This window comes from Neofelis nebulosa, chromosome 7, assembly GCF_028018385.1.
Source record: "Neofelis nebulosa isolate mNeoNeb1 chromosome 7, mNeoNeb1.pri, whole genome shotgun sequence".
NCBI lineage: Eukaryota > Metazoa > Chordata > Mammalia > Carnivora > Felidae > Neofelis > Neofelis nebulosa.
Window position 1 is genome coordinate 29956284 of NC_080788.1, and position 24878 is coordinate 29981161.

At 39.6% G+C, this 24878-nt stretch overlaps 1 protein-coding gene across 3 annotated transcripts in view; it reads right to left on the bottom strand.

Annotated features, from left to right (window-relative positions):
- Positions 1-24878, bottom strand: part of SCAPER (S-phase cyclin A associated protein in the ER) — a 525678-nt gene that overhangs the window by 61116 nt on the left and 439684 nt on the right. For all 3 annotated transcript variants that reach the window (XM_058736955.1, XM_058736953.1, XM_058736954.1), the window contains one exon: positions 1043-1198. In XM_058736955.1, the coding sequence (XP_058592938.1) occupies positions 1043-1198 (156 nt within the window). The remainder of the gene's footprint in view (positions 1-1042; positions 1199-24878) is intronic.

Consider the following 24878-nt stretch of genomic DNA (forward strand, 5'->3'; position numbering starts at 1 on the left):
CAACAGGGGTTTATTTTGTGCCCCCCACCCCCGCCCCAGAGAATTATTGCTTTTGCAGACAGTCCACAGGATGGGGTGAGGGGTATAAAGAGCCAACCAGGCCAGCAGTTGTCCCTGACACATTGGCTATAATGCCCATAGTGTACAGGATGCTTTTGGGCAACCAACTTGAGCAATGGAAACCTGAGTGAGGTAGAAGGGCCGACAGCAGCCCCTAGTTGAATACAACAGGCCAACAGGTGACCCTCCTCAAAATATCCTAAGCCCTAGGCAAACAATGGGTTACTTACACCCGGACCCTGGACACAGGTACCAAAAAAGGAAAATTCTATGCGTTTCCCTATACCCCTCACCTTCCCCCTTAACTACAGCCCCTCACCACTGCCTCATAGCAGCCAGTCTCTCCTTTGTTGTCCTGTCTGCTGGTCCCTTGCAGTGTTTTCAATAAACTTCTATCTTTTTTGTTCTGCCTCAGGTGAATTCTTGCAGGCCTCTACCACATCGGGTCTCCCCACACATAGATCATATGTAACTTTAGGGAGCTATTGTTTTTGGATGGCTCCCTTCCTTTATTCATGAAGGTATCTTGGAGAAAGAGACAAAAGGGGAAAATAAACAAACCTAGGAGGCTGTAAATAAAAGCATGTGAACAAACTTATGGACACTGTGAGGCTGTGCTGTATTGTGCTGAGGGCCTGGCTTGATCTGGTGTAGGCTTTGTAACTGACTCAAGGAGAATCACTTAATTCCTCTGGATTTCAGGAGAAGAGGGATGGATGACCCCCAAGATTTCTTCCAGCAATGACAGTTAAGTTTATGACACCAAAAAGAAAAACAGACTTTGACGGGAGCATGTAGCTAGGGAAAAACAAGAAATATGAGGTTTGCCTCAGTATGGGAAACCAAGAAGGACAAAGGTAAGGCAAAGAAAAAAAGAGGCCAAGATGACCACTTGCATCCCTATAAAATGACCCCAAGTTTGGCAAAACTTTAGAGATGTTTCCAAAGTTGAGTCTAGATTAGTATCAAGTAGAAGCCTTACCTTCTGGTGACAGCAAAGCACAGCATGCACATTCCATGCAAGAGTCCTGCAGCATGCTGCAGAAAGGTGGCCGTCTTGGGATTCTCATCCACTGGGCCTTGCACAGAGAGGAAGCAGCCATGAAGCTTGTTGATCAGGCCTATGTTCACCACATAGCTAGATGTGGGGAGAAACATATGTGTTATCAGTCTGCACAGGCTGGCAATATCATCACCTTCAAAGATAAATCTTAACAAACATAGGCTTAGACCCCTCAAACAAGCAAACAATAGGTTTGGGTAAAGCATCTCAAGTAACAATTTCCTTAGATTTAGTCCTGAATAATCAGCTATTTCTGTAAGTGATTTGCTTCCTTCTTTTGGTCATTCTGATGCTATTTTTTTCAAGAAAGATGAATGAAAATGATCATCTGATCATTTTTTGTGGTCTAAAGAGTCTGTCAATATTTGAAATGATTTATAATTATCTCTACACTCTTGAAAAGCAATACTTCTTAAAGTACCAGAGAGCCAAATTCCCTAGAATGTAGAGATTTAGAAAATAAGATGATGCTACTCAGATACTCTTATTTCAACCTAAATTTCTAATGCAACTGTAGATTCTCTGTTTTCCAAAATCCTGTCATCATTAAGAGTATAATAATGAGAATCTAATTGCTCTCTGTTATGAAAAGTACCAGTCTTGACAGTTGACAGTAACATTTAAGAAGTCACTTTCATCTTTTCATCCCATTAAACAGCTTTCCAGAACTGTTCATTAAACTGGACCAAAAATAGTGGTTCTTTTATTAGTCTGCAAAGCAACTATCATTGAAAATAGTATTTTAAGACTATAAATGACCTGTAGATAAATCAGCTTTAGCTTAGAGATTTTATACTGATTCAGTGCTACTGTATTTACATGTATGAAAAGGGCAGGACTTTGTATGTAGTAGTTCTGAAAATCAACACATGTTAATTTTGGGAAGGGCCAACATGGTGAAGTAGGGGAATCCAAAGTTCCCTTGTATCACGAACAAAGCGGTGTTGAAGCTCAAGGACTTTGAACTCCGAGAGTCCGGGAGGCAGTCGCTTCCAGGGACTCACCGGGACAACCTGACGGGCCATAGGTGCGTGACTGCAAACTGGGAGAGAGACAACGAATGGTGGGGAGGTATCCCTTTCTGCAGAGAGACAAAAGGAAGAGAAAGAGAGGCTGGGGAAGCATAGGACTGTATCTGGACAAGAGAAAAACCACGGACCAGGCTGGAGAAAGATTGAATCTTTAAATGAAGGGCTTTCTCTGCGACTGGGTCCCGGCTGCCCTGATGGCGCACCTGGGAAGGAGGGGAGCCAGCCTCGGGCTTGGTGGTTAGGACAGGAGTGTAGTCCACAGTTGGAGAAAGTGATCCCCTCCCTGGTGTGCTGCGGGATAGGACAAAGCTTGCCCACGTCCACCAGCTGGGGACCATATATCGGGCGGTGTGCAGCTGCACTCCCCCAGTACCACAAAGGACAGAGCAGGAGTTTGAATTGCAATCAAGAGCCAGGGCACGGAAGTCGGCAGAATGGGACAAACTGCCTCATTTGCGCCTGCGGCACAGTGAGGATGGCTTGAACAGAGTGGTTTGGGATACCTGGTCTGTGGAGGAGAGACTGGCATGTTGCCATTTTTCTCCCCACCACCAACAAGGTGGGGCTTCAGGCATTGGACAGAGGAACCCACACTGGAGGCTGGACCTGCCTACTCCAAACCACGCCCTTCTGCACCTGGTAACTGCATATCTACGGGAGCCGAGTAGTAGCTGAGGAACTAGACAGCCCCTCCATCAGACCAGCACTGCTGCATTGCCTGGTTTAATTCTTCGACAATTCTTATTATATAGATACATTCTTCCTTCCTTTTCTCCTTATCTCTTCCCTCCTCCAGTCCGGTTACCCTGCTTGTTGGTTTGTCTAAGCAGACATATTTAATCCATTCTCTTGATACATGTTCCACACCTCCTTCTTCATTCTTTCTCTCTCTCTGGATTAAGCCAAATAGTTTCTCTGTCTGGCCAATGTTATTTTCTTTCTTTGTTCCTGCCTCCTTCTTTATTTTCCTTTCTCTCCCTCTGGATTAAGCTGTGTAGTTTGTCTGTCTGGGCAATTTTTATTTTTTCTTTTTCCTCACTCTTGTCATTTCTCTCTTTGTATGGGATAAGGCCTCTTCCATCAGCACCACTTCCACCCTGTTGCTTACTTGTAGCTGGTGTTTCTGGCTTTTTGTTTTGGGTTTTTTTGTTTGTTTGTGTGTTTGTGTATTTTTGTTTTCTGTTTGTTTTTTGTTTTCCTCTCCAGGGCTACATCAATGAACAAATCAAAACAGACCTAGTGGAGGGTTTGAAATATCAATATGAGTAGGGAGATAAAGTAGTCAAAGTCACAACAACAGAGAGCAAGTAACGCACTCCAAAAAACACCTCCTAAAGGGCCAGGCCCTGGACAGTGTATGACCCCTCTTTAATATAGTAGTGCTCGAAGGTGAAGGGCAGATAATAAGCTTTGAAAACACATAAGGGACAGAAAACTAGCCAAAATGACGAAATGGAAGAATTCTTCTCAAAAGAAATTCCAGGAAGAAATGACAGCTAAAGAACTGCTCAAAACAGATATAAACAATATAACTGAACAAGAATTTAGAATAATAGTCATAAGATTAATTGCTGGGCTTGAAAAAAGCATAGAAGACAGCAGAGAATCTATTGCTACAGAGATCAAGGAACTAAAAAATAGGCATGATCAATTAAAAAATGCTGTAAATGAGGTGCAAAATAAACTAGAGGTACTGACAGCGAGAATTGAAGAGACAGAGGGGAGAATAGATGAAATAGAAGATAAAATTATGGAAAAAGATGAAGCTGAGAAAAAGATTAAAAAAATTCTGGATCACAATGGGAGAATCAGAGAACTAAGTGATTCAATGAAACGGAACAATATCTGTATCACAGGAGTTTCAGAAGAAGAAGACAGAGAGAAAGGGGCTGACGGTGTGCTTGAACAAATTATACCTGAAAACTTCTCCAATCTGGGGAAGGAAACAGGCATTGAAATCCAGGAGGCACAGAGAACTCCCTTTAGACATAACTTGAACAGATCTTCTGCATGACGTATCATAGTGAAACTGGTGAAATACAGGGATATAGAAAGAATTCTGAAAGCAGCTAGGGATAAACAGGACTTAACCTACAAGGATAGACACATAAGGGTAGTAGCAGACCTATCTACTGGAACTTGGCAGGCCAGAAAGGAGTGGCAGGAAATTTTCAATGTGATGAATAGGAAAAATATGCAGCCAAGAATCCTTTATCCAGCAAGCCTGTCATTCAGAACAGAATGAGAGATAAAGGTTTTCCCAAACAAAAACTGAAGAAATTCATCACCACTAAACCAGACATATAACAGATCCTAAGGGGAACTCTGAGTGTAGCAAAGACCACAAAGGACCAGAGACACCACTATAAGCATGAAATCTACAGATAAGACAATGACTCTAAACCCATATCTTTCAATAATAACATTGAATATAAACAGACAAAATGCTACAACCAAAGGAAATAGGGTATCAGAATGGATAAACAAACAAACAAAAAAACACAAGACCCATCTATTTGCTGTCTACAAGAAATCAATTTTAGACCTGAGGACACCTTCAGATTGTAAATGAGGGGATGGAGAACCATCTATCCTGCTACTGGAAGTCAAAAGAAAGCTGAAGGAGCCATACTTATATCAGACAAACTAGATTTTAAACTCAAGACTGTAATGAGATGAAGAAGGGCATTATATAATAATTATGCGGTCTATCCATCAAGAAGAGCTAACAATTATAAATGTTTATGTACCGAATTTGGAGACACCCAAATATATAAAACAACTAATCGCAAACATAAGCAATCTTATTGGTAAGAATGTGGTATTTGCAGGGGACTTTAATACTCCACTTACAACAATAGACAGATCATCTAGACAGAAAATCAATAAAGAAACAAGGTCCCTGAATGATACAATGGACCAGATGGACTTGACAGATATATTTAGAACTCTTCTTCCTAAAGCAGCAGAATATATATTCTTTTCGAGTGCACATGGAACATTCTCCGAGATAGATCACTTACTGGGTCACAAAACAGCCCTCAACAAATACAAAAGAATTGAGATCATTACCATGCACACTTTCATATCACAATGCTATGAAACTTGAAATCAACCACAGGAAAAAGTTTGGAAAACCTCCAAATGCATGGAGGTTAAAGAACACCCTACTAAAGAATGAATGGGTCAGCCAGGCAATTAGAGAAGAAATTAAAAAATATACGGAAACAAATGAAAATGAAAACACAACAATCCAAACCCTTTGGGATGCAGCAAAGGCAGTCCTAAGAGGAAAATACATTGCAATCCAGGCCTATCTCAAGAAACAAGAAAAATCCCAAATACAAAACCTAACAGCACACCTAAAGGAAATAGAAGCAGAACAGCAAAGACACCCCAAAACCAGCAGAATAAGAGATATAATAAAGATCAGAGCAGAAATCAACAATATAGAATCCAAAAAAACAGTAGAACAGATCAATGAAACAAAGAGTTGGTTTTTTGAAAAAAAAAATAAATAAAATTGATAAACCCCTAACGAGACTTCTCAAAATGAAAAGAGGACCCAAATAGATAAAATCATGAATGAAAATGGATTTATCACAACCAATCCCCCAGAAATACAAACAATTATCAGAGAATACTATGAAAAATTATATGCCAACAAAACTGGACAACCTATAAGAAATGAACAAATTCCTAGACACCCACACATGACCCAAACTCAAATGGGAAGAAATAGAAAATTTGAACAGACCCATAACTAGTGAGGAAATTAAATCAGTTATCAAAAATCTCCCAACAAATAAGAGTCCAGGATCAGATGGCTTCCCTGGGGAATTCTACCAGACATTGAAAGCAGAGATAATACCCATCCTTCTCAAGCTGTTCCAAAAAATAGAAAGGGAAGGAAAACTTCCAGATTCATTCTATGAAGCCAGCATTACTTTGATTGCCAAACCAGACAGAGACCAGGCAAAAGAAGAGAACTACAGGCCAAAATCCCAGATGAATATGGATGCAAAAATTCTCAACAAGATACTAGCAAATCGAATTCAACAGCATATAAAAAGAATTATTCACCATGATCAAGTGGAATTCATTCCTGGGCTGCAGGGCTGGTTCAATATTTGCACATCAATCAATGTGATACATGACATCAATAAAAGAAAGGATAAGAACCATATGATCCTGTCAATCGATGCAGAAAAAGCATTTGACAAAATACAGCATCTTTTCTTAATAAAACCCCTTGAGAAAGTTGGGATAGAAGGAACACACTTAAACATCATAAAAGCCATATACAAAAAGCCTACAGCTAATGTCATCCTCAATGGGGAAAAACTGAGAGCATTTCCCCTGAGATCAGGAACATGACAGGGATGTCCACTCTCACCACTGTTGTTTAACATAGTGTTGGAAGTCCTAGCCTCAGCAATCAGACAACAAAATGAAATAAAAGACATCAAAATCGGCAAAGAAGAAGTCAAACTTTCACTTTTCATAGATGACATGATACTTTACACAGAAAACCCGACAGACTCCACCAAAAGTCTGGTAGAACTGATACACGAATTCAGCAAAGTCGCAGGGTACAAAATCAATGTACAGAAATCGGATGCATTTTTATACACCAATAATGAAGCAAGAGAAAGAGAAATAAACTGATCCCATTTACAACTGCACCAAGAACCATAAGATACTTAGGAATAAACCTAACCAAAGATGTAAAAGACCTGTATGCTGAAAACTATAGAAAGCTTATGAAGGAAATTGAAGAAGACACAAAGAAATGGAAAAACATTCCGTGCTCATGGATTGGAAGAATAAATATTGTTAAAATGTCAACACTACCCAATGCAATCTATACATTCAATGCAATCCCAATCAAAATTGCACCGGCATTCTTCTCAAAGCCAGAAAAGCAATCCTAAAATTTGTATGGAACCACAAAAGACCCCAAACAGCCAAAGTAATATTGAAGAAGAAAACCAAAGTGGGAGGCATCACAGTCCCAGACTTCAGCCTCTAATACAAAGCTGCAATCAAGACAGTATGGTATTGGCACAAAAACAGACACATAGACCAATAGAATAGAAAACCCAGAATTTGACCCACAAATGTATGGCCAACTCATCTTTGATAAAGCAGGAAAGGGCATCCAATGGAAAAAAGACAGTATCTTTAGCAAATGGTGCTGGGAGAACTGGACAGCAACATGAAGAATGAACCTGGACCACTTTCTTACCCCATCCACAAAAATAAACTCAAAATGGATGATGGACTGAATGTGAGACAGGAAACCATCAAAACCCTAGAGGAGGAAGCAGGCAACAACCCCTTTGACCTCAGCCGCAGCAATTTCTTGCTCAACGCATCTCCAAAGGCAAGGGAATTAAAAGCAAAAATGAACTATTGGGACCTCATCAAGATTGAAAGCTTTTGCACTGCAAAGGAAACAATCAACAAAACTAAAAGCCAACCAACGGAATGGGAAAAGATATTTGCAAATGACATATCTGATAAAGTGCTTTCCCTTAGGGGGAAAGCTCTCAGTTTTTCTCCATTGAGGATGATATCAGCTGTGGGTCTTTCATATGTGGCCTTTATTATCTTGAGGTTTGTTCCATCTATTCCTAATTTCATGAGGGTTTATAGCAAAAAAAGGATACTATATTTTTTCAAATGCATTTTCTGCATCTATTGAGAGGTTCACATGGTTCTTATCCTTTTTTTTTTTTTTTAATTAACGTGATGTATTATATTGATTGATTTGCAGATATTGAACCAGCCCTGCAGACCAGGAATACATCCTGTTGATCGTGGTGAAAAATTCTTTTAATGTATTATTGGATTCGTTTTGCTAGTATCTTGTTGAGAATTTTTGCATCCATGATCATCAGGGAAACTGGTCTGTAGTTTTCTTTTTTAGTGCGGTCTTTGTCTGGTTTTGGAATAAAGGTAATGCTGTGCTCATAGAATGAATTTGGAAGTTTTCCTTCCATTTCTGTATTTTGGAATAGCTTCAAAAGAAGAGGAATTAACTCTTCTTTAAATGTTTGGTAGAATTCCTCTGGAAAGCCATCTGGCCTTGGACTCTTGTTTTTCAGGAGATTTTTGACTACTGATTCAGTTTCTTTATTGGTTATGTGTCTGTTCAAATTTTCTATTCCTTCCTGTTTTAGTTTAGGTAGTTTATATGTTTTTAGGAATTTGTCCATTTCTTCCAGATTGCCCAATTTGTTGGCATATATATAATTGCTCATTAATATTCTTTCATTATTGCTTGTATTTCTGCAGTGTTGGTTGTGATCTCTCCTCTTTCACTTGTGATTTTATTTGGGTCCTTTCCTTTTTCTTTTTGATCAATCTGGCTAGGGGTTTATCAATTTTGTTAATTCTTTCAAAGAACCAGTTCCTGGTCCTGTTTTTGTTTTTTTGGTTTGTTTGTTTATTTTCTATTGCGATATCACTAATTTCTGCTCTAATCTTTATTCTTTCTTCTGCTGGTTTTGGGCTTTACTTTTCTTTTTCCAACTCCTTTAGGTATGAGGTTAGGTTGTATATTTGAGACATTTCCTCCTTCTTTAGGAAGGCCTGGATTCCTATATACTTCCCTCTTATGGCCACATTTGCTGCATCCCCGAGGTTTTAGACTGTTGTGTTTTCATTTTCATTGGCTTCCGTGTACTTTTTACACTTTTTAATTTCCCTTTAACTTCTTGGTTAACCCATTCATTCTTTAGTAGGATGTTCATTAATGTCCAAGTATTCATGGTCTTTTCAAATTTTTTCTTGTGGTTGATTTTGAATTTCATAGTGCCGTGGTCTGAAATTTGCAAAGTATGATCTCGATCTTTTTGTACTTGTTGAGGGCTGATTTGTGACCCACTATGTGATCTATTCTGGAGAATTCTCGGGGTGCACTTGAGAAGAATGTGTATTCTTCTGCCTTAGGGTGAAATGTTCTGAATATATTTCTTAATTCCATCTGGTCCAGTGTGCTATTCAAAACCATTGTTTCCTTGTTGATTTTCTAGTTAGATGATCTGTCCATTGCTGTAAGTGGGGTGTTAAAATCCCCTACTATTATGGTATTATTATCGAGTTTCTTTATGTTTTATGTTGATTTATATATTTGGGTGTTCCAGGTTGGGGGCATAAATATTTACAATTGTTAGGTCTTCCTTGTGAATAGATCCCTTAATTATGATATAATGCCCTTCTTCATCTCTTGTTTCAGTCTTTGTTTTAAAATCTAGTTTTTCTGATATAAGTATGGCTACTCTGGCTTTCTTTTGATGTCCATTAGCATGATAGATGGTTCTCCATTCCCTACTTTAGATCTGCAGGTGTTTTTAGGTCTCAGAAGATGAAGAGAGAGAAAAAAGGGGCAGGAGGTTATGTGAGTAAATTATAGCTGAAAACTTTCCTAATCTGGGAAAGAACACAGACATCAAAATCCATTAAGCACATAGAACTCCCATTCAATTCAACAAAGTTGACCATCAATTAGGCATATTCACAAAATACACAGACAAGGAAGGAATTATAAAAGCCCCAAGGGAAAAAAAAATGTCCTTAACCTACAAGGGAAGACAGATCAGGTTCACAGCATATCTGTTCACAGGAACTTGGCAGGTCAGAAAGGAGTGGCAGGATATATTCAACATTCTGAATTGGAAAAATATACAGCCAAGAATTCTTTATCCAGCAAGTCTATCATTCAAAATAGAAGGAGAGATCAAAAGTTTCCCAGACAAACAAAAACTAAAGGAGTTTGTGACCATTAAACCAGCCCTGTAAGAAATTTTAAGGGGGACTCTTTGAGTGGATAAGAAACAAAATAAAACAAAAAAAGATCAAAAGCAACAAAGACTAGAAAGGACTAGAGAATGTCACCAGAAACACCAACTTACAGGCCACACAATGGCACTAATTTCATATCTTTCAATAATCACTCTAAATATAAATGGACCAAATGCTCCAGTCAAAAGACACAGGGCATTGGAATGGATAAAAAAACAAGACCCATCTATATGCTGACACATACATATTTTTATATATAATGTTTATATAAAATCGTATGTGTATGTATATGATTATATGATTGTACATATATATACATAATCATACACACACACACACACACACACACACACACACACACACACACACACATGAATGGGAATGATATACACAAACTAACATAGTGATTTTCTTCCTGAGAAGGAGTAAGGTGAAAGGGATGACGATGGGGAGTTACCTGTACCTGCAACATTTGGTTTCTTACCAATAAGAAAAAAGATCTAATGCACTATAAAAAAGTGTTATCAGTTGGCACATAGGTATTGATAATTTTGTTAGGTCTGTAAGACGTTTAATGTGCTGTTGAATTTGGTTTGCTAGTATTTTGTTGAGAATTTTTGCTCCAGAGTTGGGCACATAAATATTTACCACTGTTACATTTTCTTAGTAGACTACCCTTTTATCATTATATAATGACCTTCTTTGTCTCTTTTGACTATTTTTAGCTTAAAATCTATTTTGTAGGATATAAATACAGCTACCCCTACTTTCTCTTATTACCATTTTTTTGAAATACCTATTCCATCCCTTTACTCTATGTATGTCCTTAATGCTAAAATGAGTCTCTTATAGGCAGTATATCGTTGCATCTTGTTTTGTTAATCCATTCAGCCACTCTGTCTTTTGATTAGAGCATTTAATTCACTTACACTTAAAGTAATTATTAATAAGTAAGGACTTACTATTGCCATTTTGTTTTCTGACTGTTTTGTACTTTCCTTGTTCCTTGCTTCTTGCTCTCTTCCTTTGTGATCTGATAACTTTTTGTTGTGGTATGATTTGACTCCTTTATAATAATCTTCTGTGTATCTACTACAGGTTTTCCTTTGTAAGTTTGATAGCATATAGAAACTATGCTTTTACTTCTCCCCTGCTCACATTTGAGGTTACTGATGTTATAATTTATATTTTTTATAGTGTGCATCAAATGACAAATAACTGTAGTTATGGTTACTTTTAATACATTTGATTAACTTTTTTTAAATTTATTTTTAATTTTTTTTAACGTTTATTTATTTTTGAGACAGAGAGAGACAGAGCATGAACGGGGAAGGGTCAGAGAGAGAGGGAGGCTCAGAATCTGAAACAGGTTCCAGGCTCTGAGCGGTCAGCACAGAGCCCAATGCGGGGCTTGAACTCACAGACCGCGAGATCATGACCTGAGCTGAAGTCGGACGCTTAACCAACTGAGCCACCCAGGCGCCCCTTGATTAACTTTTAAACTACACTTGTAAGTGAATTATGTGCCAACATTACAATATCAGACATTCAGATTCTGACTATATATTTACAATTACCAGTGACTATTACACATCTACCTTCTTTTGTTACTATCCTCCTTTTATTTCAGCTTGAATAATGCCCTTTAGCATTTCTTATAAGACAGGTCTAGTGGAGGTGAACTTTAGCTTTTGTTTGGGAAAATCTTTATTTCTTCTTTATTTCTGAAGGGCAGCATTGCCAGTTACAGCATTCTTGGTTGACAGTTTTTTCCTTCCATGTTTTTAAAGGCTGTGCCTTAATGTTGGGTGGGGCTGCAGGCTGGACTTCAGGTGGGCTGGTGGCTGTGCTCTGATATTAGGCAAGGTTGCCAGCTGGGTTCTCTGGTTGGGAGGGACTCCCAGATCTATCTCATAGTTGGGTGGGGCTGTAGGCTATGCTTTGAGATTTCCCAGGGTCGCTGTTAAGGTTTCCTGGTAATGTGTGGGGCCAGAAGCTATGATCAACAGTTAGGTAGGACTGTTGGCTTGGCTACCTGCCTGATCAGGGCTGTAGGATGCGCTTTGTGGCTGCATGGGTTCTCTGGCTGGTCAAAACTGGAGGTGATGTTGAGCAGTTGGGCAGGGATTAAATTTGCTTCTCTGTCCTGGTGGGGCTATAGAACAGGCTTTACAGCCAGTACAGCCTGAGACTGAGGAACCAAATCAGGCAGAAATGCCAATTAAGCTCCTTGCCAAGATGGGGGCTATCTAGGTTTAGCTTTATGAATAGGCAGAAATGCTACCTGGGATCTCTGCTCAGGTATCACTGCAAGCTGGAGTGCAGTTCACCAGGATTTGAATGCTTATTGCTGTCAGTCCTACCCCTCCTTCTCCCTTTCTAGTTGATTCTCACTGGTTGAACCCTGCAGATTACCCCTGTGATCTTCATGAGGCAAAACCCAAGTGGGATTCCTGGGAAGTGTCCCACAACACTGGAAGACCTGGACATCCACTTTGGGTTCTCTTTTCACATTGGAGAAACTATAAGCTTACTGAGACCCTCTCAGTGGCCAGCCTGGGGGAGAGGTGATGTGATCAGAGTGTTAGTTTTTCCTTTCACCCTTCTAATGCAGTCCTTCTTGGTCTCTGAAGTCCAGGGAGGGTTCTTCAGACTCACCCACCCCCAATTTCTGGGGTTTTCACACTGGTGTCTTTATCTATAGATAGCTGTTAGTTGGCCTTCTATGGTGGGGGGGACTGAAGTTGGCAGGAACCTATGTTGCCCTCTGTTCAATGACATAGTCAGTGCCACAGTAAAGAACTAAGATCTTATAAACAGAGACCTACCACAAGGAATCAACACTGCTCCAAATAAGCAGAAGCATCATCTGCAGCATTGTATTTCCATTTCACAGTATACGATGGTAAGTGATATTTTAGTGCACTCTATTCATATCTCAACAAAGTAATGGAGGCTTATAGTCCAAGATCAAGGTAGCAACAATGTTGAACTCCTCTGAGGACTCTCTCTTTGGTTTTCAGATGGTGCCCTTCTGCTGCTTCTTCACATGTGCATGTGCCCAGTGTTCTTAATATAAGAAGAGCTTTTACAATTAAAGACTCAACATCACTAGTAGAAAAATGGGCAAAGTAAAAGAACAGGCAACTCACAAAAAAATAGAAATGGCCAATAAACATTTAAAAATGTTCAATGTCACTACTATAAAAATAAATATTTTCACCTCTCAATTTGGCTAAGGCTCAAAAGAATGATGATATATTGTGTAGACTGAGGGTGCAAGAACATACGCAGTTAATCTTTGCGTAGGTCAATTTGGCAATATGGACAAAACCCTTACTGCAATTGTTTGACCCAGAAATTCTACTTCTCAACATTTATTTTAAGAAAACAATCAGTTGCAGGGAAAAATGAGTGTACAAAGATGTTCTTCAAAGTGGTATCTGTAGTAAAAAACTAGAATAAACCTACATGAGTAACAATAGCTTACATGAAACAAATCACTACTACATAAACAAATAATTGGAAAGCCAGCAAAAACTAATTTGCAAATTCCTATTTAGAAAAATAAATACATGATAAGACAATATACAGAAGTATTACAATATTTTTTATAAAACCACCATATGTATGTACACCAAAACCAACCCAGTCATTATCTTTGGGTGGAGGAATTAAAGGTAATTTTTGTGTTTTTACAAAAATACCAATTTTTCTTTTCTGATTTAACAAATTGTTTTTCTCATTGAGCACACATTACTTTTATAATTAGGAAAAATAAATTATTTTGAAAAGGGGAAGACAGAGACAAACAGAGAGCCAAGCTATCTGCTATCGCAAGAGAACCTGAATACTTAAAGATATAGCAATAGAGCAAAGGTCATAAATCTGAGAGATAGTGACAAGTCAGAATCAGCAAGTACTAAAGATTGTTTTTAAATATGCAAATTACTGTCACATTGGTTTCCATACAACACCTAGTGCTCATCCTAACAGGTGCCCTCCTCAACACCCATCACCCACTTTCCCCACCCTCCCACCCCACATCAACCCTCAGTTTATTCTCAGTATTTAAGAGTCTCTTATAGTTTGCCTCAATCCCTCTCTGTAAATTTTTCCCCCTTCCCCTACCCATGGTCTTCTGTTAAGTTTCTCAGGATCCACATAAGAGTGAAAACATATGGTATCTATCTTTCTCTGTATGACTTATTTCACTTAGCACAACACTCTCCAGTTCCATCCACATTGCTACAAAAGGCCATATTTCATTCTTTCTCATTGCCAAGTAGTATTCCATTGTATATATAAACCACAACTTTTTTAAAATATTAAATTTATTGACAAATTGGTTTCCATACAACACCCAGTGCTCATACCAACAGGTGCCCTCCTCAATGCCCATCACCCACCCTCCACTCCCTCCCACTCCCCATCAACCCTCAGTTTATTCTCAGTTTTTAAGAGTCTCTTATGGTTTGCCTCCTTCCCTCTCTGTAACTTTTCCCCTCCCCCATGGTCTTCTGTTAAGTTTCTCAGGATCCACATAAGAGTGAAAACATATGGTATCTATCTTTCTCTGTATGACTTATTTCACTTAGCATAACACTCTCCAGTTCCATCCACGTTGCTACAAAAGGCCATATTTCATTCTTTCTCCTTGCCAAGTAGTATTCCATTGTATATATGAACCACAACTTCTTTATCCATTCATCAGTTGATGGACATTTAGGCTCTTTCCATAATTTGGCTATTGTTGAAAGTGCTGCTACAAACATTGGGGTAAAAGTGCCCCTATGCATCAGCACTCCTGTATCCCTTGGGTAAATTCCTAGCGGTGCTATTGCTGGGTCATAGGGTAGATCTATTTTCAATTTTTTGAGGAAGCTCCACACTGTTTTCCAGAGCGGCTGCACCAGTTTGCATTCCCACCAACAGAGCAAGAGGGTTCCCCATTTCTCCACATCCTCGCCAGCATCTGTAGTCGCCTGAGTTGTTCATTTTAGCCACTCTGACCGGCGTGAGGTGGTACCTCAGTGTGGTTTTGATTTGTATTTCCCTGATGAGGAGTGATGTTGAGCATCTTTTCATGTGTCTGTTGGCCATGTGGATGTCTTCTTTAGAAAAGTGTCTATTCATGTCTTCTGCCCATTTCTTCACTGGATTATTTGTTTTTCGGGTGTGGAATTTGGTGAGTTCTTTATAGATTTTTGGATACTAGCCCTTGGTCTGATAGGTCATTTGCAAATGTATTTTCCCATTCCGTTGGTTGCCTTTTAGTTTTGTTGATGGTTTCCTTTGCAGTACAGAAGATTTTTATCTTCATGAGGCCCCAATAGTTCATTTTTGCTTTTGTTTCCCTGGCCTTCGGAGATGTGTCGAGTAAGGAGTTGCTATGGCTGAGCTCAAAGAGGTTGTTGCCTGTTTTCTCCTCTAGGGGTCTGATGGTTTCTTGTCTCACATTCAGGTCCTTCATCCATTCTGAGTTTATTTTGTGAATGGTATAAGAAAGTGGTCTAGTTTCATTCTTCTGCATGTTGCTGTCTAGTTCTCCCAGCACCATTTGTTAAAGAGACTGTCTTTTTTCCATTGGATATTCTTTCCTGCTTTGTCAAAGATTAGTTGGCCATACTTTTGTGGGTCAAATTCTGGAGAGTCTCTACCCTACTCCATTGGTCTACGTGTCTGTTTTGTGGCAATACCATGCTGTCTTAATGATTACAGGTTTGTAGTAGAGGCTAAAGTCTGGGATTGTGATGCCTCCCACTTTGGTCTTCTTCTTCAATACTACTTTGGCTATTCGGGGTCTTTTGTGGTTCCATACAAATTTTAGGATTGCTTGTTCTAGCTTCGAGAAGAATGCTGGTAAAACTTTGACTGGGACTGTATTGAATGTGGAGATAGCTTTGGGTAGTATTGACATTTTAATAATATTTATTCTTCCAATCCATGAGCACGGAATGTTTTTCCATTTCTTTGTGTCTTCTTCAATTTCCTTCATAAGCTTTCTATAGTTTTCAACATACAGATATTTTACATCTCTGGTTAGGTTTATTCCTAGGTATTTTATGATTCTTGGTGCAATTGTGAATGGGATTAGTTTATTTGTCTTTCTGTTGCTTCATTTTTAGTGTATAAGAATGCAACTGATTTCTGTACATTAATTTGTGTCCTGCAACTTTGCTGAATTCGTGTATCAGTTCTAGCAGACTTTTGGTGGAGTCTATCGGGTTTTCCATGTATAGTATCATGTCATCTGCAAAAAGTGAAAGCTTGACTTCATCTTTGCCAATTTTGATGCCTTCGATTTCCTTTTGTTGTCTGATTGCTGACGCTAGAACTTCCAACGCTATATTAAACAACAGCGGTGAGAGTGGACATCCCTGTCATGTTCCTGATCTCAGGGGAAAGGCTCTCAGTTTTTCCCCATTGAGAATGACATTAGCTGTGGGCTTTCATATACGGCTTTTATGATGTTTAAGTGTGTTCCTTCTATCCCGACTTTCTCGAGGGGTTTTATTAAGAAAGGATGCTGTATTTTGTCAAATGCTTTTTCTGCATCGATTGACAGGATCATATGGTTCTTATCTTTTCTTTTACTAATGTGATGTCTCCCATTGATTGATTTGTGAATATTTAACCAGCCCTACAGCCCAGGAATGAATCCCACTTGATCATGGTGAATAATTCTTTTTATATGCTGTTGAATTCGATTTGCTAGTATCTTGTTGAGAATTTCTGCATCCATGTTCATCAGCGATATTGGCCTGTAATTCTCTTCTTTTGCTGGGTCTCTGTCTGGTTTGGGAATCAAAGTAATGCTGGCTTCATAGAATGAGTCTGAAAGTTTTCCTTCCCTTTTATTTTTTGGAACAGCTTGAGAAGGATAGGTATTATCTCTGCTTTCAATGTCTGGTAGAATTCCCCAGGGAAGCCATCCGGTCCTGGACTCTTATTTGTTGGGAGATTTTTGATAACTGATTCATTTTTTTCACTGGTTATGGGTCTTTTCAAGTTTTCTATTTCTTCCTGTTTGAGTTTTGGAAGTGTGTGGGTGCTTAGGAATTTGTCCGTTTCTTCTAGGTTGTCCAGTTTGTCGGCATGCAATTTTTCATAGTATTCCCTGATAATTGCTTGTATTATGAGAGATTGGTTGTAATAATTCCATTTTCATTCATGATTTTATCTATTTGGGCCTCTCCCTTTTCTTTTTGAGAAGCCTGGCTAGAGGTGTATCAGTTTTGTTTATTTTTTAAAAAAACGAACTCTTGGTTTCATCGATCTGCCCTACAGGTTTTTTTAGATTCTATATTGTTTACTTCTGCTCTGATCTTTATTATTTCTCTTCTTCTTCTGGGTTTGGGGTATCTTTGCTGTTCTGCTTCTATTTCCTTTAGGTGTGCTGCTAGATTTTGTATTTGGGATTTTTCTTGTTTCTTGAGATAGGCCTGATTGCAATGTATTTTCCTCTCAGGACTGCCTTTGCTGCATCCCAAAGCGTTTGGATTGTTGTATTTTCATTTGTTTCCATATATTTTTTAATTTCTTCTCTAATTGCCTGGTTGACCCATTCATTCTTTAGTAGGGTGTTCTTTAACCTCCATACTTTTGGAGGTTTTCCAAACTTTTTCCTGTGGTTGATTTCAAGTTTCACAGCATTGTGGTCTGAAAGTGTGCATGGTATGATCTCAATTCTTTTATACTTATGAAGGGCTGTTTTGTGACCCAGTATGTGATCTATCTTGGAGAATGTTTTATGCGCACTCGAGAAGAAAGTATCTTCTGTTGCTTTGGGATGCAGAGTTCTAAATATATCTGTCAAGTCCATCTGATCCAATGTTTCATTCAGGGCCCTTGTTTCTTTATTGATCCTGTGTCTAGATGATCTCTCCATTGTTGTACATGGAGAATTAAGTCCCCTGCAATTACCACATTCTTACCAATAAGGTTTCTCATGTTTGTGATTCTTTTATATAATTGGGGGCTCCCGTATTTGGCACATAAGACATTTAGAATTTTTAGCTCTTCCTGATGGATAGACTGTGTAATTATCATATAATGCCCTTCTTCATCTCTTGTTACAGCCTTTAATTTAAAGTCTAGTTTGTCTGATATAAGTATGGCTACTCCAGCTTTCTTTTGAGTTCCAGTAGCATGATAGATAGTTCTCCATCCCCTCACTTTCAATCTGAAGGTGTCCTCAGGTCTAAAATGAGTCTCTTGTAGACAGCAAATAGATGGGTCTTGTTTTTTTAATCTATTCTGATACCCTATGTCTTTTCGTTGGAGAATTAGTCCATTTACATTCAGTGTTGTTATTCAAAGATACGGGTTAGGAGTCATTGTGATGTCTGTAGGTTTCGTTCTTGTAGTGATGTCTCTGGTACTTTGTGGTCCTTGCAACATTTCACTCACAGAGTCCCCCTTAGTATCTTTTGTAGGGCTGGTTTAGTAGTGATGAATTCCTTCCGTTTTTGTTTGGGAAAACCTTTATCTCTCCTTCTATCGTGAATGACAGACTTCCTGGATAAAGGATTCTTGGCTGCATATTTTTTCTGTTCATCACATTGAAGGTTTCCTGCCATTCCTTTCTGGCCTGCCAAGTTTCAGTAGCTAGGTTTGGCACTCCCCTATGTGTCTACTTTTGTATTTTAGGGCCCGTTTATCCCTAGCTGCTTTCAGAATTCTCTCTTTATCCTTGTATTTTGCCAGTTTCACTATGATATGTCGTGCAGAAGATCGATTCAAGTTAGGTCTACAGCGGGTTCTCTGTACCTCTTGGATTTCAATGCTTGCTTTCTTCCCCAGATCAGGGAAGTTCTCAGCTAGGATTTGTTCAAGTACACCTTCAGCCCCTTTCTCTCTCTCCTCTTCTTCTGGAATTCCTATGATACGGATATTGTTCCATTTGATTGCATCACTTAGTTCTGTAAATCTCCCCTCATACTCCTGGATTTTTTTCTCTCTTTTTCTCAGCTTCCTCTTTTCCCATAACTTTATCTTTGAATCCACCTATTCTCTCCTCTGCCTCTTCAATCTGTGCTATGGCCACCTCCATTTTATTTTGCACCTCATTTATAGCATTTTTAAATTCCTCGTGACTATTTTTTAGTCCCTTGATCTCTGTAGCAATAGATTCTCTGCTGTCCTCTATGCTTTTTGCAAGCGCAGTGATTAATTTTATGACCGTTATTCTAAATTCTTGTTCCGTTGTATTGCTTAAATCGGTTTTGATCAATTGGTTAGCTGTCGTTACTTCCTGGAGTTTCTTTTGAGGAGAATTCTTCTGTTTCATCACTTTGGGTAGTCCCTGCGGTAGCTCCAAACTGTAGGGCTCTTCCCTGTGCTGCCCGGAGTAACTTGTGTTGGTGGGTGGGGCCACAGTCAGATCCGATGTCTGCCCCCAGCCCACTGCTGGGGCTACAGTCAGACTGGTGTGTACCCTATCTTCCCCCCTCCCAGGGGCAGGACTCACTGTGGGGTGGGGTGGCCCCTGTCTGGGCTGTTTACACACTGCCAGGCTTGTGCTGCTTCAATGGGATCTGGCCAAGGGCTTATTAGATGGGGTGGATCTGCAAGGTGCATAGGGGCGGAAGGGGCAGGCTTAGCTAGCTTTGTTGTTGGTGGTCCCCTGTGGGGAGGGGCCCTGCAGCACCAGGAGGGAGGCAGGTCAGTTGGAGGGATGGACCCACAGAAGCACAGCATTGGGTGTTTGCCTGGTGCAAGCAAGTTTGGTGATGGGAACTGGTTCCCTTTGGAATTTTGGCTGGTGGATGGGAGAGGGAGATGGCGATTGCCAGCACCTTTTTCCCCCCGTTGAGCTGAGCTCTGTCTCTGGGCTCAAGAACTCTCCCTCCTGGCATCCCCTTGCCCTCCCCACTCCCCGAGAGCAGAGCTGTTGACTTTTCACATTCCAGATGTTAAGTCCCGCTGGCTGTCAGAACTCACGGAGTCCGGCCCCTCCGCTTTTGCAAGCCAGACTTCGGGGGTTCTTCTTTGCCTGGAGGGCTGCCCCTCCACTGCCCCGGCTCCCACCCACCCGTCCGTGTAGCATGCACTGACTCTCTGCCCTTCCTACCCTCTATCGTGGGCCTCTTGTCTACACTTGGCTCTGGAGAATCTGTTCTGCTAGTCTTCTGGTGTTGTTCTGGATGTTTAGGCAGATGTGGATGGAATCTAAGCAATCAGCAGGACAAGGTGAGCCCAGCATCCTCCTACCCAGCCATCTTCCCAGGTCTCTCCTCAAGAGCCAGACAGGCAGGCCAGACACCGAGCTCCAAAAGTGGGAAAGAGGTGACTTGGATCTAGATTCCTTTGTGTCTCCACACTCCAAGGTGGTTCAGCTTGCACAGTAGGGAGCCACACCCTCGGTTGAGCCCCAGACATTAAGGTGCGACTTGCTCTTCTCGCCAGGGCACATCTGTCTCTACTCAGTAAATACTAAAGACTTAATTGGATATTGATTTGGTAAAAGAGTCTCTGTGAGGAGTGTTTGACAGTGGTCAGATTGCTGGCTTAAGTAACTGAATGGGATATCGGTGCCACTGATAAGGACAAATCACACAGGAAAAGGAGCTCCTCTGGGTGAAAAGATTATGTCTTCAGTTTTGAACTTGTGCACCCTGATGGGCCTATGCTATATTCTGATATGAGGCGAGGGTTTGTTGGCTAGGAAAGTGCTAAAGTACAGTTTTATAACTTGTTGAATAGATGCCTTTCATTTGATAACTTTTGATTCCAAAAGACTGGTATCAGTTAGTGATTTGGAATCATCTATTTGCCTTCTGGTTTCACAGTTTGATTTCCCTGTTTTAAGACATAGATATAAATATCTACTTGGATATGATGAAAAGGACTGTGCTTTAGTAAGACTTTAAAGAGCCAAAGAAACCTTGTAAAAGAAGAACACAGCTGGAGGCATTACACTTCCCGATTTCAAACTAATTACAAAGCTATCATAACCAAAACAGTATGGTTTTGGCATAAAAACACACACAGACCAACAGAACAGAATTGAGAACCCAGAAACAAACCCATGCATATACAGTCCACAAATTTTTGACAAGGGAGCCAAGAACAGTCAACGGGGAAAGGACAGTGTCTTCAATAAATGGTGCTGGAACAAATGGATAGCCACTTGCAGAAGAATGAAATTGGATTCCTATCTTACACTGCTCACAAAAATGAACTTCAGATGGATTAAAGACTTAAGGGTAAGACCTCAAACCATAAAACTCTTAGAAGAAAATACAGGGAAAAACTCCTTCACATTGGACTTGGCAAATATTTTTTTGCATATGATAAGAAACAGAAGCAAAAATGAACAAGTGGGACTACATCAACCTTAGAGGCTTCTGCACAGCACAGGAAACAACAAAGTGAAAAGGCAGCCTATTGAAAGGGAGAAAATATTTGCAAATGATATACCAGATAAGGGGTTCATATCCAAAATATATAAGGAAATCTTACCATTCAATAGTAAAAACACAAATAATCTGATTAAAAAGTGGGCAAAGGACCCAAATAGACATTTTTGCAAGGAACATACAGATGCCCACCAGGTACAGGAAAAGACACTCAACATCACCAATTATCAGGGAAAGTGCAAATCAAAACCACAATGAGATCCACTTCAAACCTGTTAGAACAGCAAGTATCAAAAAGACAGGAGATAATTTTGGCAAGGATGTCAAGAAAAGTGAACCCTTGTACACTTTTGGTGGGAATGTAAATTTGTATAGCCACTGTGGAAAATAGTAGGGACATTCCTCAAAAAATTAAAAACACAACTACCATACAATCCATCAATTCTACTTCTGTGTATACATCTGAGGGAAATGAGTCACTATCTCAAAGAGATACCTGTACTCCCATGTTCATTGCAGCACTATTCACAATAGCCAACACATGGAAACAACTCTAAGTGACTATAATGGATGAATGAATAAAGAAAATGGGTGATGTGTGTGTGTGTGTGTGTGTATAATAGAATATTATTCATCCAAAAAAAGAAGGAAATCCTTCCATTTCCAACAACACTGATGGACCCTGAAGACATTATGCTAAGTAAAATAAGTCAGACAGTAAGATATATACTGTATGATCTCACTTACATATAAGTAGAATCTAAAAATGCCAGACTTCTAGAAATGGAGAGTAGAATGGTGGTTACTAAGGCGTAGGGGCTAGGGAAAATTAGATGTTATTAAAGGGTACAAACTTTATAATATGACTAAGTTCTGGGGATTAATGTACAGCACGGTGACTATAGTTAACAAGTTGCTAAGAGAGTAGCATTAATTAATTAATTAATTAATTTATTTACTTTTATTTATTTTTAAAATTTACATCCAAGTTAGTTAGCATATAGTACAATAAATAATGATTTCAGGAGTAGATGAGTAGCTCATCCCCCCTCCCACAACCCCTCCATTAACCCTCTGTTTGTTCTCCATATTTATGAGTCTCTTATGTTTTTGTCCCCCTCCCTGTTTTTATATTATTTTTGCTTCCCTTCCCTTATGTTCATATGTGCATCTGTTTTGTATCTTAAAGTTCTCATATGAGTAAAGACATATGATTTTTGTCTTTCTCTAATTTCACTTAGCATATTACCTTCTAGTTCTAGTTCCACCCACGTAGCTGCAAACGGCAAGATTTCATTCTTTTTGATTGCCAAATAATACTCCATTGTATATATATACCACATCTTCTTTATCCATTCATCCATCAATAGACGTTTTGGCTCTTTCCATACTTTGGCTATTGTTGATAGTGCTGCTATAAACATGGGGGTGCATGTGTCCCTTCAAAACAGCATACCTGTATCCCTTGGATATATACCTAGTAGTGCAATTGCTGGGTCATAGGATAGTTCTATTTTTAGTTTTTTGAGGAACCTCCATACTGTTTTCCAGAGTGGCTGCACCAGTTTGCATTCCCACCAACAATGCAAAAGAGATCCTCTTTCTCCACATCCTTGCCAACATCTGTTGTTGCTGAGTTGTTAATGTTAGCCATTCTAACAGGTGTGAGGTGGTATCTCATTGTGGTTTTGATTTGTATTTCCCTGACGGTGAGTGATGTTGAGCATTTTTTCATGTGTTGGTTGGCCATCTGGATGTCTTCCTTGGAGAAGTGTCTATTCATGTCTTTTGCCCATTTCTTCACGGATTATTTGTTTTTTGGGTGTTGAGTTTGATAAGCTCTTTATAGATTTTGGATACTAACCCTTTATCTGATATGTCATTTGAAAATATCTTCTCCCATTCTGTCGGTTGCCTTTTAGTTTTGCTGATTGTTTCCTTTGCTGCACAGAAGCCTTTTATTTTGATGAGGTCCCCGTAGTTCATTTTTGCTTTTGTTTCCCTTGCCTCTGGAGACATGTTGAGTAAGAAATTTCTGCAGGCAAGACCAAAGAGGTTTTTGCGTGCTTTCTCCTCGAGGATTCTGATGGCTTCCTGTCTTACATAGAGGTCTTTGATCCATTTTGAGTTTATTTTTGTGTATGGTGTAAGAAAGTGGTCCAGGTTCATTCTTCTGCATGTTGCTGTCCAGTCTTCCTAGCACCACTTGCTGAAGAGACTGTCTTGATTCCATTGGATATTCTTTCCTGCTTTGTCAAAGATTAGTCGGCCATTATGTTTGTGGGTCCATTTCTGGGTTATCTATTCTGTTCCATCGATCTGAGTGTCTGTTCTTGTGCCATTTGTTTGTTTTTTGTTTCCTAGAACCTTGTATGGTATCTAGCACAAAGTGCTACAGGTGACCATAGTATGAACTGATATATATTTGAGAATCTCTTAGATCTAGACACTTGACTGAACCATGTAAAATAATGAGAATAAATACTGTTATTACCATCTCTGTTATATATCCTCTTGCCTCTTTTATATCACACGAGAAGAAAGGGACATATGTCAGGGTAGTGTGCTCGGCTCCAGCTCTACTTCTGGAGTATAGGCTAGAGAACAGCACCAAAGACTGTTGGAACTTTCTGTCCAGTTTTACAACTCTACAGATATAAGCTGACAAAAAACTCGCAGGTAATGGCAGGGAGTGGAGTGAGATTTCTTGTTAGTTTATATCTGAGAAGGTGAGAGAGCAAGCATGGAAATAATTAGACATGTTCTGTTTGCTTCTGATCCAAAATATAGTTTATGGTTCTACACAAAGTCATCATCAATCAACTAACAATGCATTATTTATAAGAAAACCTTCAGCAGAAGTGGTTCAAGTCAGAGAAACAGTGGCAGAGTTTTGTTCTGAAAGGCTGTAATTGTCAATCAGTCTTTTTAAGTTACCTGAGTTATTTGGTTTGGGAGATTACCACTGTTATTTCTTCCCTAATACCTTCTTCCTTTATAGAGGATCTGGTAACTATAATAATATATAATAATATATGTGAAAATGTATGTCCTTTCTCCTGGAAAGCCCATTAGAATTACACTGAAGCGCTTGGCTGGGCAAGGCTGTGGCTATGTTGCCTGGAAGAGAATGCAGGGTTGCTGCATCATACAGTAGCCCAAGGGAGAATGTAGGGACAGAATAGCATTTATCAACCGAGGAGCTAGGTTCTACAGTGACCAAAGGAGATGGGGAAATTGAATGGAATAAAGCAAATGAGAGAAAGGCCAGGGAGGTTATAAGTCAAGTGTTGTAGGGGCTCCTGGGTATCTCAGTCAGTTAAGCGTCCAACTTCAGCTCAGGTCATGATCTCAAGGTTCGTGAGTTCGTGCCCCATGTTGGGCTCTATGCTGACAGCTCAGAGCCTGGAGTGTGCCTCGGATTCTGTGTCTCCCTCTCTCTCTGCCCCATCCATGATCCTGCTCTCTCTCTCACTCTCTCAAAAATAAATAAACATTAAAAAATAAGTTTAAAAAACCTGTTGGGATGAGCACTGGGTGTTGTATAGAAAC